General features: G+C 40.3%; 1 protein-coding gene across 1 annotated transcript in view; it reads left to right on the top strand.

The window, feature by feature from the left end:
• Positions 1-14,958, top strand: part of Kif24 (kinesin family member 24) — a 45,676-nt gene that overhangs the window by 2,046 nt on the left and 28,672 nt on the right. The window contains exons 2-5 of the mRNA XM_036179200.1: positions 2,272-2,455; positions 10,283-10,380; positions 11,231-11,446; positions 14,448-14,535. Coding sequence (XP_036035093.1) covers positions 2,272-2,455; positions 10,283-10,380; positions 11,231-11,446; positions 14,448-14,535 — 586 coding nt within the window. The remainder of the gene's footprint in view (positions 1-2,271; positions 2,456-10,282; positions 10,381-11,230; positions 11,447-14,447; positions 14,536-14,958) is intronic.

Genomic DNA, 14,958 nt, shown 5'->3' with positions numbered 1-14,958 from the left:
CCTATCTCCAAAACAAATGAACCAAGAGGTACCCACTAGGAAAAGAGCACACTTTCCTTTTTGCCTTTTGAACTTAAAAAACCACAAACCACAAGCTTTTTGTCCATGTGACTCATCCTGGAATCCCCTCACAGCTCTAAAATATGACTGGCTGGGCCTAGTAGTAATGTGCAATCCTAGCATTGTGGATGCTCAGGCCACATTGCAAGACCTTGTCTCCAAGCCTAACAAAAATAAAAAGTACTAAACATTTTCTGTCCTCTTTGATTAGATTCCTGTGATTAGGCAATTAATGCTAAACATCTGGAGATTTTTGACCCAAAACCCTGTTAAAATAGTGAATTAGAGTAAACATAAAACAAAAAAAGTAGATTTTATAAAGGAACAGATAATATGAAACCAAAAATAGATTCCAAAATAATAGGTTAAAATTGTCTCCTTTTTTCTTGTGGAAAAATTAAGCACATATGCAAAAGAAGAGAAAATAAATCCCCATTCGCTCATCATCAAATGTCAGGCTTCAAATGATGTATTAGTCTCATTTTAATTAAAATAATAAAACATGCTTTAAGATGTCTTAAAATCATGTACTATGATTTATTAGAAATTTTGTTTGTTTGTTTGTTGGAAAAACTAATTTAGATCCTGACAAAAAAAATAATTTTCCAGCCAGTTGGAAGGCTCAGAAAATCAGAATTTATATGAAGCAATTATATCACTGTATAATTTTGTATTAGATTTTTTTTTATAAAATCTATTTTTCAAGTTTTTGTAAGGGGCTATCAAATACATTTTAAAGTGTAAAGGAGGGAACAATTTGTCTTGCTATTACATTACTTTACATAGACCAAAACTATTAATACTGATTAAAAAAACTGTTTTCAAAAACCTTATGAAAATAAGACTTTTATGAAAATAAAATAAGAGGGAAAATGGATCTTATTTTCTTACAACCTAGTTTTAGAGAAGTTTCTGTGCAAGTGGGTAGTTCTTAGATATGTATACCACATAAGGCTTAGCAAGTACACCTCATTAGTTTTGTATCCCTGACTCAAGAAGTAGTCCTTCAGATGCTGGGTGTTGAAACCAATTGAAAGAATGTATTGAATAGGAGGTTGAGGTAGTAGTGGACAGGACCAGTCATAAAAATGTTCTGAGAAGAAATACACAGTTATATTCTAATGAATGAGTTCATATCAGGGTGGGGCAAAAAAGAGGTCAGGGGCCTGGGAAGATAGCTCAGTTGATAAGATGTGTGCCATGCAAGCGTAAGGACAAGTTCAATCTCCAGGACACATATTAAAACTAGTGTGTTGATTCATGCTTGTAATCCCAGCACTGAGGCATAGAGACAGGTGCATCCCTGATGCTTGCCCTAGTAACAAAGTCTGTCTCAGAAAACAAGGCGAACAGATCCTGAGGAGAAACGACACCTAAGGATGTCCCCTGGCCTCCTCTCTGTCTCTCTGTCTCTCTGTCTCTCTCTCTCTCTCTCTCTCTCTCTTTCACACACACACACACACACACACACACACACACACACACACACAAAAAGAACTTAGATTAATGGACAAGACACATGTTAAATGTGCAAGATTTGGGTCTTGGGGAGGCGTTGGAGTCTTAGTAGCAGCATGAGGATAGATTTTGATGAATGACCAACTGGAGTTTGGGGCACAAAGAGCACTAGGAGACCACATTTAGAAGCCAGACACAGGAGTCTTAGAGCTAACTGAGAGTTTGGTTACTAGCCTGTTCCTTTCTTTCCTTTCCTTTTTTTTTTTTTTTTTTTTTTTGTAGGGGGGTAGGACAAAGTGAGATGGTGTTGGGCAGAGATGAAAACCAGAGGTTTGCCAGTAAAATCTTTCTCTTTGCTGACATTTACTGTGGGATTGTTTAAGTGAGCTTGGCATGTGGTATAGGCCTGTAGTCTCACCACACAGGAGGTGAGGGCAAGAGAAACAGGAGCTCCAGGCTAGCCTGCACTATCCTAGGAAGACCCTGTCTCAAAACTTGGGTTTGATGGTACACACCTGTAGTCCCAGCACTTGGGAGGCTAGGGTAGACAGTTGGGGCCAGCCTGGGCTACTTAGCAAGTTCTAGACCAGCTGGAGCTACAAAGTGAAACCCTGTCTTAAAAACAAAACCAGCAAACAAACAAAAAAACCCAAAATAATTATATTAAATATACTCAAAATATGCTGATACTTTGACTATTTGAGTAATTGAATCGTATTGAAAACTAAAGTCGATTTGTAAACAATATATCAGACAGGTCACCTCAGAGAACCCTTGGACTGAAATGGAGAAAATCAGAGTCTGTGTTCGAAAGCGGCCTTTAGGTGTGAGAGAAGTACGTCGTGGAGAAGTTAATATTATTACTGTAGAAGATAAAGAAACTCTGCTTGTACATGAAAAAAAAGAAGCAGTTGACCTCACACAATATATTCTTCAGGTAAAATCTTTTACTTAGTGTGTTTCAACCTAATATTATCAAGTATATCAGTTTTCTGTTTTATATTTAAATGATTGTTCTAAAATTCAGTTTCTGGTTCAGGTATTGATTTTTTAATGTTTGTTTATTTATTTGGAGACAGGATCTCACCTCAGCTAGAACTCAAAAAGATCTGGCTACCTCTGCTTACCAATGCTGGGATTAGTGGCATGTACTACTGTGCCTAGTTCTTGATTTCCATTCTGAATTATTGATACTTTAGGCCTGCAGTCTTTAAAAATGTAAGTGCAATTATGATATACATAGTTGGAAAACCATAATTCCTGCATTATGCAAAGAAGCTCTACCATATATTCACTTAGCATGTTTATGTTAATTTTTTTCTTTCTTTATATACATTTTTAATGAGCATTGGTGTTTTGCCTACATATATGTCCTTGTGAGGGTGTTGGGTCTCTGAAACTGAGGTTATAGGCAATTGTGAATGAACTGCTGAATGGGTGTTGGGAATTGAACCCAGGTCCTCTGGAAGAGCAGCCAGTGCTCTTAACCACTGAGCCTTCTCTCCAGCCCATTTATGTGAGTTTAATTATACATATTTAGTAAAATCAAGAGTAGAGATGAGAGAATAAAAAGAGTTTAAATAAGTAGTTGTTGATGACCAGTTGCTGAGAGTGGTGGTCACAGACTTGGCTTCCTTTTTCCCCTGCAATGTGAACTTTTGATTTCTTTCTGGTTTGTTTTGTTTTCGAGACAGGGTTTTTCTGTGTAACAGCCAGGCTGTCCTGGAACTTGCTCTGTAGATCAGGCTGCCCTTGAACTCACAGAGATCTACCTTCCTCTGCCTCCTGAGTACTGGGATAAAAGTGTGTGCCACCACTGCCCAGCTGCTTTTTGGGTTTCTTTCTTTTCTTTTCCTTTTTTCTTTTGCTCTTTGTTTTTTAGTCAGCATCTCACTATGCAGTTCTGGCTGTGCTGGAACTTGCTGTGTAGCCCAGGATGGCCTTAACTCACAAAGAGCTGCCTGCCTCTTTCTCCCCAGTGCTAGGCATAAAGGCACGTGTCATCTGAGCTCTTGTTTGTTTTTTAAACGAAATCTCACTCTGCAGCCCTGCTTGGCCTTGAATTTGCTAGGTACACCAGTCAAGACTTGAACTTGTAATTGTCCTCCTGCCTCTGTCTCCTGTGTACTGGGATTACAGGTATGTGCTTTCCGTGTCAGCGTGCAAAGTCAACTTATCAGTCTGCTGAGTGAGCGTTTTGTTGAGGGCAGGGTTGGCCTGAAACTTGCTGTATAGCTCCATCTAGCCTTGGACTCATGATTTTTCTGATTGAGCATCCTGAATGCTGTTACAGCAAGTACCATTTATGTGCAGCTCTTGAGTATGAGTCTTGTATTTAATTATGGATAATACATTGTTAGGGATGTTTTCACATTTAACATGTAAGAGTTTAACAAGGTACTGTTCAGACATGTAAAAAACTTCAAACTGTCTATTAAAAAAAGTTTGGTGTTGAAAAGAACTTATTCCAAGCTAGCAGGTACCTTGTAGCAATTCTCAGAGAAGCAACGAATGCCACAACGAGAGAAAGTTATACCATCTATAGTATGCTAAGATTTTGGAATCTTGGGGGCTAAGGAAATGCCTCAGTGGTCAGTACTGGCTGCACAAGTATGAGGAGCTGAGTTCAGACCCTGAGCACCCACATAAAAAGTTGGGCATTGTGGTAGACCGCTGTAACCCAGCTCTAGGAGATGGAAATGAGACCGGCTCTCTAGCTAGTCTGTTTAATTGATGAACCTCGGGTTCAGTGAAATATCCTGTTCAAAAGTGGATTCAGAGTGACAGACTTCCAGTATCAATCTCTGGCCTTTCCACGTGCACGTATAGATGTGTACACCTGTACATACACACGAGGATTTTGGAACTTGGAGTTTCTGCTACTATGAATTGCCTTCTTAAAAGAGTCCGTCTCCATAAACATTCATATTGAATGTCGGTTCTCTTGTTCTCTTGCACAACCCAGTGGCTGGTAATGAGAAAAAAAATGTGGTGATTAATGGGATGTGCTAGCAGTTCACCTTAGTCAGCTGGGATATTATTCTATCGCAGTAAATTCTTTAACACTGAAGTTAAATTGTTGAAAATACCCCTTCTTTCAAATTTGCATTGTGCTTCCAAAAATTGAGTTTCACAGTGACATTTAGAGCAATCCAATAGTCTTTCTATGGGCAATAAATTACTAGGGCACTATACAGCCAACCCAATCATTTTAACAGCTTCATCGATTGTTGATCAATGCACAGTCTATTAGGTTTCAGTGGGAGATACTTACTTTGAAGATAGTCTAAATGACCAATTAGTTGTAAGGCTAGTTAGTTCCAGGGCTACTATAGCCAAAGTAATAGCTTTGTCCAAATACCATCTACCCAAGGCTTCCTTAATGATGCTTCAGTCACAGTAATTCCCTTCAGGAGACATCATATTATCTTTTGTATTTTTCCATTATCCCCAAACACAATAACCTTACTTCTTTGTCATTGCCATCATTCAATATTTATTGAATACCCATAGATTCCATGGTATTTTCTCTGCTGTTGAACTTTGGACCTTTGATCTCATAGATCAGAGTCCTTACCTGCCAATGCTATGATATAAAAATATTGGAAGGACTTACATCCTATCTTTTTTCCTTCCTTAAAAAGAAGTCTGTATCGAACTTGCTTCTAAATGAAAGGGATCCTACATTCTTTACGTTTTATTTTGAAACTTATTAAGGGAGTAAACAAAATATGTATATGTAGTTAAATATCCTATCTTTTCAAATCCGTATGTCTGCCACTTACCCATTAAAAGTTTTATACAAGCACAATAAGTGAAAACAAAAATATTTTCCTTTCCAAATTATTTCTTTTTGTTCTATTTTCTTTTTTTTTTATTTTACTTTTATACCCCGACCCCTGCCAAATACTGGAAATTTAATTTAGGGCCTCACCTATGCTAGGAAAATATTTTACCACTGAGCTGCATCTCAAGCTCTACTCTACTTTCCAATTTTAAAAAAGTATTTATAGGGGCTGGAGAGATGGCTCAGTGGTTAAGAACACTGACTGCTCTTCCCGAGGTTCTGAGTTCAATTCCCAGCAACCACATGGTGGCTTACAACCATTTGTAATGAGATCTGGTGCCCTCTTCTGGCCTGCAGGGACACGTGCAGGCAGAATACTGTATACATAATAAATAAATAAATACATACATACATACATACATACATACATAAATAAATCTTTAAAATGAAAATGTTTAAAAAAAAAAGTATTTATAGTGTGCTGGCTTGGAATTTCCTTTGAAGCCCAGGCTATATACTTGTGATCCTCTTGCCTTGGCAGCTCAGGTTCTGAGATTACAGGCATGTACTACAGTGCTTTGCTGGTCTTTTTAGATTGGTGGTGGTTGTTTTTTTTGGTTTTTGTTTTTTGTTTTTTTGAAACAGTTTCTCTGTGTAACAGTCCTGGCTGTCCTGGAACTCGCTTTGTAGACCAGGCTAGCCTTGAACTCACTGAGATCCTCCTGCCTCTGTCTCCCGAGTGCTGGGATTAAAGGCTAGGGCCACCACTGCCTGTCCCTCCTTTTAGATTTTTACAGGGCTCTAGAGAGTTGACTAGGTGGGTAAGAACACTCACTGCTCTTCCAGAGGATTTGAGTTCAGTCCCAGCACCTGTGTCAAGCAGTTCACAGTGGTCTATAAATCCAGTTCCAGGGGATCTGACACCCCTTTCTGGCTTTCATGAGTACCCACATACATATAATAAACACTCATATCCATCAGTAAAAATAGATCTGCAGGACTCGCCATATCAGCAAAAGGCCTGTGCTTTTTGTTTCATTTTGGTTTTGGTGTTTGTTAAGACAGTGTCACTCTGTAGCCCTGGCTGGCTTGGAACTCACTCTGTAGATCAGGCTGACCTGGAACTCACAAGATCTGCCAGCATCTCCCTCCCAAGTGCTGGGATTAAAGGTGTGTGCCACCATGCCGACAGGGCTCTGTCTTTAATTTCATGAGACAAAAAAGAATACACGTTCTTCTCCAAAAGGGCACTTGTTGTGGTCCATTGGTTGGGTTTTTAGGGAGAGGTGAATAGTGGGTGAGACAGGATCTTTCTTACCATGTAGCCCTGGCTGGACTAAAGCTCACTGTGTAGCGCAAACTGACTTCACACTCACAGAGATCTGTGATTTACCTGTCCCTTCCAAGTGCAAGGATTAAAAACAAGTGCCGCCACACCTGGCCCTGGTTGGTTGGTTGAAGACAGAGCCTCATTGTGTAGCCAGTACTAACTTGTGATCCTCCTGCCTCAGTGTCTCCAGTGCTGGAATTATGTATGTGTTCACTATTCCTGGCTTCATTCCAATTATTTAAATAAAAAAAATTGTACTTAATGGCTCAAAAAGTTAACAAGAGCTATCTCTGAGTACAAAGATTCACAGACAGTTTGATTTTCTTCCTGTTGTTTTCCACATTTCAAATACTATCAATAATTTATGCTTTTCTTTTTTGAAACAGGGTTTCTGTGTAGCCCTGGCTGTCCTAGAACTCACAATGTAGACCAGGCTGGCCTTGAACTCACAGAACCTGCCTCTGCCTCTCCAGTGCAACCCTAACCACCATGTTGAATACGTATATTTAATCACTTTCTTTGGTCTCATATTTAACTGTAAAAGCAGGGGAATGAGTGGCTCTGGAAAATATATTAATGTGGTAACCCAGACTCAGAAAGACAGGTAGCACATATTCGCTTCTAATTTTAGTATGTGTACCGCTGAAGTGAGTGCTCCACCTTCTCTCTTAGAGACATCTTAGCTTTTAATTTTTATGTGTGTGTACCTGGAAGTACGAATGTAGATCACACTAAGAGGGGGCCATGGGATAGGGAGAGGAAGTTTTTAAGGAAAGGGGAGAAGGCATGAAGACAGAAAGGTGCCTCCTACTAAAGGTGGAAACAGGGAGATGGGAGAAGGAAGAGAGGGAGTAGGATGTAAAAAAAATGATGCTGAAAAACAGCGGGGATTCACTGAGGACGTGTGGGAGTTTGTTTTGGAGAGGGCAAATTTGTTATAGAATTAGACTGTGCTAATTGTTGAGCAGCCCTTTGTGTATACTACAATGGCTGTTTTGAATGGAAAGTGATACGGTTGACTTCTCACGTGGTTCTGACTTCTCTTTATCCCAGCAGAATTTGAGTACAGTGTGTTGTTTGCTCCTCACTGTAGCAAACTGTTTCACATAGAAAACAGATGCAGGTTTCTGCTCATGCCTCAGAGTCTGTTCCTCTCTGAATTTAGTTCATTGAAATCCTTTGTATATTTAAATTAAAATATAACCTTTCATTTAAGAAAGCAGTTGTTGAAAAATGACATAATGAAACTACTGTTTTGTGGACTGATGAAAAATTAACAAACAAAAACGTGAATGCTATAGAAGCTTACTGCCAGAGCCAAAGAGATGACTCTGAGTAATTGTGCTTGCTGGCAAGCATGAGGACCTGAGTAAAAAGCCGGGCATGACTGCGTATTCATAACCTCATCACTGGCTGTGACAAGCAGATGCCAGGAGCTCATTGGCCCTCTAGCCTAGAAATGCAGGCTTTTAATTCAGTGTGAAACTGTCACAAGGCAATAAGGTGAAGAGTGATAGGTGGAGACACCTGAAGTCTTCCTCTGGCCTCTGTATGCACACTTACATGTGTACCACTCCCACCTACCCCCACTACACACACAGACACACAGCTTATGGCTGCCTTGAATTGGTTGTGTGCCGGAGGTAACCTTGAACTCCTGATCCTCTTGGTTCCACCTCCTAAGTGCTGGGATTCTAGTCATGTGCACCCAGCCATTCTTTCACTTTCTAATGTTTGGTAACTTTGTAAATGGTAAACTTGGCCCTGTGATCTCATTTTCTTATGATTTAACTTCCATTCTAATGTAATGGTACATAAAAGATAATTGAACCTGGGGTAGAGTGAGCCACATTAAATTTGGATCTCTCTATACAGTTCTCTTTAGTAAATAATTAGAGCAGGTTAAAATGTGGCAGAATATAGGACCTTAATCTCACTCATTGTGTATTAACTATCATTCTGCTATAGTCAGTGTGAAATTACTAAGATTTCTTTATCAGGAATAGTTAGGTACCATCATGGTAAGCCTCTAAATTATTCAAAAATTATAGCCATTGAATTACTGCTTTCCAGACCCAGTGTAATGAAGTCTCTTACCTCTTTTTCTAGGTCACTCCCATTTTTTATTTGTAGCCCTTTCTGTCACATCCGGTCATTTGCCAATTCTTGTGTTCCCCGTTTTTGTCACCTAGTTTGACTCTCCTTACTTCACCAGTGAATGACTGGAGTCTGGTCACAATCGAGTCACATTGCGAACTCAGATTAATCTTCCAGTGACGTAGCTCAGATTTTCCTTCTCTTGCAGATTCTTTACTTTATCCTCGTTCCGCTAATTCCTTTATGGCTGATGTCTCAAGACCTCTACCGTGTAGTCTAAGTCACTGTCCCGTATTGGGTCACTCTTCCACTTAGCGGAGGAGTCCTCCTGTGTTTAGTCATGCTGGATGTACGCCGTTGCTAACCAAAGCTAAACGCTGAATTTCTTGTGCTGTCTTTGTTTGACCGTTTGCTTATGCTTTTCTGACATTTCCATCTCCACCTCTCACATACCACCCCATCCGATCTCAGCAGCCTTTTTCATAATAGCTTTCCCAGGGAAAAGAAATGTTTTCCCATTGAGTTATACCCTCCCTCTTCTACTGGGCAAGACTTTAATAGAGGGAACTTGAAGAAAGGCATATACAGGAACTGCTTTCTGTTCAGTTTTTCTAAAACTGCTCAAAAAGTTATTATTAAAATAAAAATAGGGCTTGGAATACAGCTATGTTGGTAAAGTGCTTGCTCGGCATGTATGAAACCCTGGGTTTAATCCACGGCAGCACTAAAGTAGACAGGGCGGTACATTCATGTAATTCTAGCGCTTCGGAGACAGAATCAGTAGAGTCAGAAGTTCAAGGTCATTCTTGGCTGTATAGCTTCAAAGTCAGTTCGGGACACATAAGACCCTGTCTCAAATAGTAATAACAGTAATCAGTCAGATCCATTAGAACAAAAATTGTGATTTGCCTATAGCTAAATGCTTAAGAACTCCAACTCAGAGTATCGGGAGCCTCTGAAGATGGGATAAGTACAACTGTGAGGGTGCCTCACAGTTCATTTATCTCACACATGCTTTCTCTTCAAGTTCTGCTCGCAGGTAGGTCATGTGTGTGTTTGTGTAGATCAGCACCTTCGGGACTGGCGTAGAATGATGTCTTTATCTTTGGGCTGCTGCACACTCCTGTCACAGTATTCCACCAGCTAACAGTGAATGTTTGGAGAACTACAAGTTAAGCTGTGGGACCTACAGAATGAAAACTGATCCCTAGACTTCACACAAATGTTCATATATATTGACCTTGCCTAGTCTGTAGGATACTCCTTATAGAATCCATTTCCTCTCCCAGAGCCAAGTGGATCAGCTTTACTTCATCACTTTACTTCCCTTAAGAGAGAACCAAAGTTGTCTGCTTCAGCTATTACACTGTGAGAACACAGAAGGATGGGTGGGAAGCAAAGACTCATTTAACAGTTACTGGTTATTCATTTTTCTGAGTTTGCCAGTCAGTTACTATTGCTTAGAAATGTGTTTGACTTTTCCCATGTTAATAGAATAGTGGTGGTGAAAATACAAATGTATTTCTATAAAAATCAAGTTTATTTTTCAGCATGTTTTTTATTTTGATGAAGTCTTTGGTGAGGCATGCACCAATCGAGATGTCTACCTGAAGACTGCTCATCCACTCATTCAGCATGTTTTCAATGGGTGAGATAGATTGATTCCTTCTCTTACTTCTAGTTGTGTTCCTTTACTAATACATGGATGCTTTTCTAGTTCTTTTCAATGAAATAGGAATTTACGTTGTAACCTAGATTTACCAAACATTTCCTTTTACACCGGAGACAGTGTTTCTGTTTCCTAGGGAAGTAAAAGCTCTCAATAGTTTGATTTTGTCAGTATCTTCAGAATAAAACATGTACGTGGTTGTAATTATCTTGAACTTTGGAATCTCTAAGCACTTGGGAAGATAAGGTGGGAAAATGGACACAAGTTCAAGGTCAGCTTGGTCTACACGTGAGCTCCAAGAGCTCTAGGCCAGCCTGCATTACAGTGATAGCTGTCCCAAAACAACAAACGCAAAACACAGAATGCAAAAGGTAAGGAAAGAGTCTTTAGGACGCATCTAAGCATCTTATAAAGAATAGAAACTTGGTGTTTGTTGCCGTGTGTGTGTGTGTGTGTGTGTGTGTGTGTGTGTGTGTGTGTGTGTGTGTGTCGGTGCTGGGAACCAAACTCATAGCCTCCTATGTGCAAGGCAAGCAATCTACCAACTTGGCTATATCTCTAGCTCAAGTGGTGTTCAAAGTCCTTATCTCCTTATATTCAATAGTTGCCTTATATATATTATCAGTTCTGTAAAATATTTCCTTTAAGAAAACACATCTTGGTTTGAGGATTTTTTTTACTTTTTGCTTTCATAATATAAGCCTTCTTAAAGAATTTCATGCTAGATTCTTCAAGGATTCTGTTTCTTCCTGATTTGTCATTAAACGTCTCTATGTAAATGATCACTTTTTAAAATATTTATAAGTAATTCTAATTATTCTTCCCCCAGAGGCAATGCCACCTGCTTTGCATATGGACAAACAGGTGCTGGGAAAACCTATACCATGATAGGAACTCACCAAAACCCAGGACTGTATGCTCTGGCCGCCAAAGATATCTTCAGGCAGCTGAAAATATCCCAGTCAAGAAGGGATCTCTTTGTGTGCATCAGCTTCTATGAAATCTACTGTGGACAACTTTACGACCTCCTGAATAGAAGAAAACGGTACTAGATAGGAGTGACAAGCTGTTGATCTGTGTCTGTACATCATTGTTTGAGCCAGAGCGCCACAGAATCACTCTGATCACATGACTTTAATGAGAATCATTTTTGTGAAATGGCAGTCTCTTGCATGGGTTTTTCTTTCTTCCGCTCCTCCCTTTTTCTGTTTGGAGACTGACTGTGTAGTTCTGTCTGGCATAAAACTTGCTGTTTGACCTGGGCAGCCTTGAACTTGTGATCATCCTGACTCAGCTTCCCGAGTAGTGAAATTAAAGACTTTTGCCACTATGCCCAGCTTGGATACATATTTTAAACTGTTAACTCAGCTAAAGAAAAATGTAAATTAGCCATCCATTAATACCTTTCCGGCGCTGGGGATTGACCCTAGCGCCTTACATGTTTGCAGGCATTCTACCACAGAGCTACAGCTTCAGTTCCCGTTTTTAATAACAATAGCTTAATATCTACCAAGACTCCTCCCCCTTTTTTTACTATGAAAAAGACTATAATTTCAGAAAGTCAAGAAATCAACATGTATTTAATTTAAATATTTAAATATTTTCCCTTTAAATAATGTTAGTGTAAACTTAATGATAGTTTTTATGAAATTGGCAAAAAAAATGTCTTCACATTCAACTTTTTTTAGATTTATTTTTATTTTATGTATGTGGGTGTTTAGCCTGCCTATATTTCTTTGTACTACATGCATGTTTGGTGCCTGTGGAGGCCAGAAGAGGGCATCAGAATCCCTGCAACTGCAGTTACAGACAGCTAGCTACTGTGTGAGTGCTGGAAATGAGCCTGAGCCCTCTGGAAGGGCAGCCAGTGCTCCTAAACTACATTGTAATTTCTTTGTTTGGTGGGCATATGTGTATGTGTATGTATGTAAGTGTGTATTTGCCATGATGGGGATGTGGAGGTCAAAGAATAACTTTAGGAGTCATTTCTCTCTCTACTGTGTGGTCTAGGTCAGTGGTTCTCAGCCTTCCTAATGCTGCCACCCTTGAACACAGCTCCTCATGCTGTGGGGACCCCCAGCCATCACATTCTTTTCGTTGCTACTTCATAACTGTAATGTTACTATGGTTATGAATTGCAATGTAAACATTTATGTTTTCTGATGGCTTTAGGTGACCCCTGTGAAAGGGTGATTTAACTCTCTTCCCACAGGTTGAGAACCACTGGTTTAATGGCTGGAACTCAGATCGTCAGGCCTGGCGGCAGGAGTTGTCCCACTGTCCCACCTTCAGCTTTTTGCTCTGATAACATAAAAGTAATCTAGCAGTGTTTTGTTTAGATGGGAACATGTGACTGAACCTGAACACCAGGCAGCAGAGTTGAAGGGATCTACTAGCTGGAGCGTGGAGAGGGAGAGGGAGGTCAGAAGGGAAAGAAGGAAAGTCGGGTGACATTCAAGTTCATGTGCTGTAGGCAAGCTTGGAATAGGGTGTGGGGCAGTTCCTATTCAGTAGGGAGACCAGCATGGGAAAGGCTCCAGCAGGGAGGACTCTGGTGTTGGGTAGCATAACTGAAGAAGCCAGCAGGTGTGCTTAGACAGGTCCTTGCACTGTTGGCCATCCCAACAAATAGCTGTGCCCGTGTCCCAGTTGAGAGAAAATACGAAGTGTTCAGGCTTCATCTCTGAAACATAACTGTCAGATGAAGGCAGTGCTGCTTGTGAATACTTGAGGAAAAGTTACTTTTCTCATTCACCGTCTGTGTAATGGTGTTTAAGCCTCCATTTAGCTCGATTGTGGCTTTTCTTTCAACCCCAGGCCACTCTCCTTAAAAGCCCTTTCCAGGTTGGGGATTTAGCTCAGTGGTAGAGCGCTTGCTTAGCAAGCGCAAGGTCCTGGGTTCGATCCTCAGCTCAAAAAAAAAAAAAAAAAAAAAAAGCCCTTTCCAAGTTGAGGATGTAGCTGTGTGGTAGAACTTTTAACCTACTATGCCTAAGGTCCTGAATTCAAGCCTCAGTATTAATTTAAAAAAAGAAAAAGAAAAAGAAGAGAAAGAGAAAGAAAGAAAAAGAGAAAAACTTTATCCAGATATGGTAGCACAGACCTGTAATGCCAGCACTCAGGCTGAGATAAGAGGATTACAGTTTCAAAGCCATCCTAGACAACATGGTGAGACTTTGCTCATCTCCTAATCCCCCAAAGCTCTCTGTGGTCATAATGTCTACTACTTTTAAGTAAAAAGGCCACTGTTGTACATGTAGTCCTGTGTGTGTGTGTGTGTGTGTGTGTGTTTGCTTCTGAAGAGACAGGATATCTGACAGTTTCAGAATGTAATTCTTTAATGAATTATCTAAATTACCACCCTATATATTTGTATTTTTTCAAAAGTTGAAGGCCAGCTTGAATTACATAGTAAGACCCTATCTCAAACAAAATAAAAGTATGTATCAGGACTCCTTCTGTTACAAATTAAAAAAAAAACCAAAACCCCACCCCTACTGTATTTAGGGAAACCATTGGCTCAGATAACTTGGAAGGCTAGGAAGGCTTCAGGGATATTCTGCTCCATTGCACAGGGATAATGACGTGGTTACTTTGCATCTCTCTGCTCTGCCTGTTACCTTCATCCTGAAGCTAGTTCTTTGTAGATACAGAATGGCTGCTGCTGCTTCCAGGACTACATGTTTTCTCCTCAAGAGAGAAGAGAGCAGCTAGCAAGCAGAGACCAGAGCTGTACTTTGATTGGGCAGCAAAGATCCTATGTCCACCATTGCACTGGTTACTAGCCAGAACTATGCCATCCATGGTTTGGAATATGTATGGGTTTTGTGCTCATTCTTTCGATTTTAATCAAAGATACTGATTTGTTTACAACAAGGAAGGACCCACCACAGTATTCTGAAGCTGACATTAGGAGGTAGGGCTGGGGAGGGGAAGCATATCCATCCATCCAAATGGCAAAACCACTGTGTAATGGGAGACTCAGAGAATGTGCTGGGAAAGCAAGACAATCCAGTGTCATACCAACCACAGTTTTTCATCCCCAGGCTCTTTGCAAGAGAAGATAGCAAGCATGTGGTGCAGATAGCTGGCCTTCGAGAGCTCCAAGTGGACAGTGTGGAGCTCCTCCTACAGGTAATGTGTTCCTCCCCTTACACCGCACAGCAGCCTCAGCCCAGGGGAAGCACTTCATTTTGCATCCTAGCAAATGTGATGGCTCAGATAAAGGTGGAGGGCAGTGACACCACTCACATTTGTGAGATGCGAGCCACCTTTTGAAGATAGCTCATTTCTCCATGGTGCCCTAGAGTGGGAGGCAGGGCATGTGGCAGAAACGAATGCATGGCAAAGATGCTCCAGGGGCCAGTTTCAAAGACTGCGATTATATTTTCTGTGGCAGTGAGCTCAGGAGAAAGCCGCTGGAGGCAAGTGTTCTTATTTTAAATAAAATTTTAATAAGCGATACTTTCACATGTTCTCAATCTCCAAAGAATTGGAAAATACCTTTTCCATTCCCTTTTCCCGAGGCAACTAATTTTATTAGTTTTTGTATATCCT

This window comes from Onychomys torridus, chromosome 2 (assembly GCF_903995425.1).
Source record: "Onychomys torridus chromosome 2, mOncTor1.1, whole genome shotgun sequence".
NCBI classification, from domain to species: domain Eukaryota; kingdom Metazoa; phylum Chordata; class Mammalia; order Rodentia; family Cricetidae; genus Onychomys; species Onychomys torridus.
Note: the sequence above shows the minus strand (reverse complement) of the source record. Positions and strands in the feature narration are given on the sequence as shown.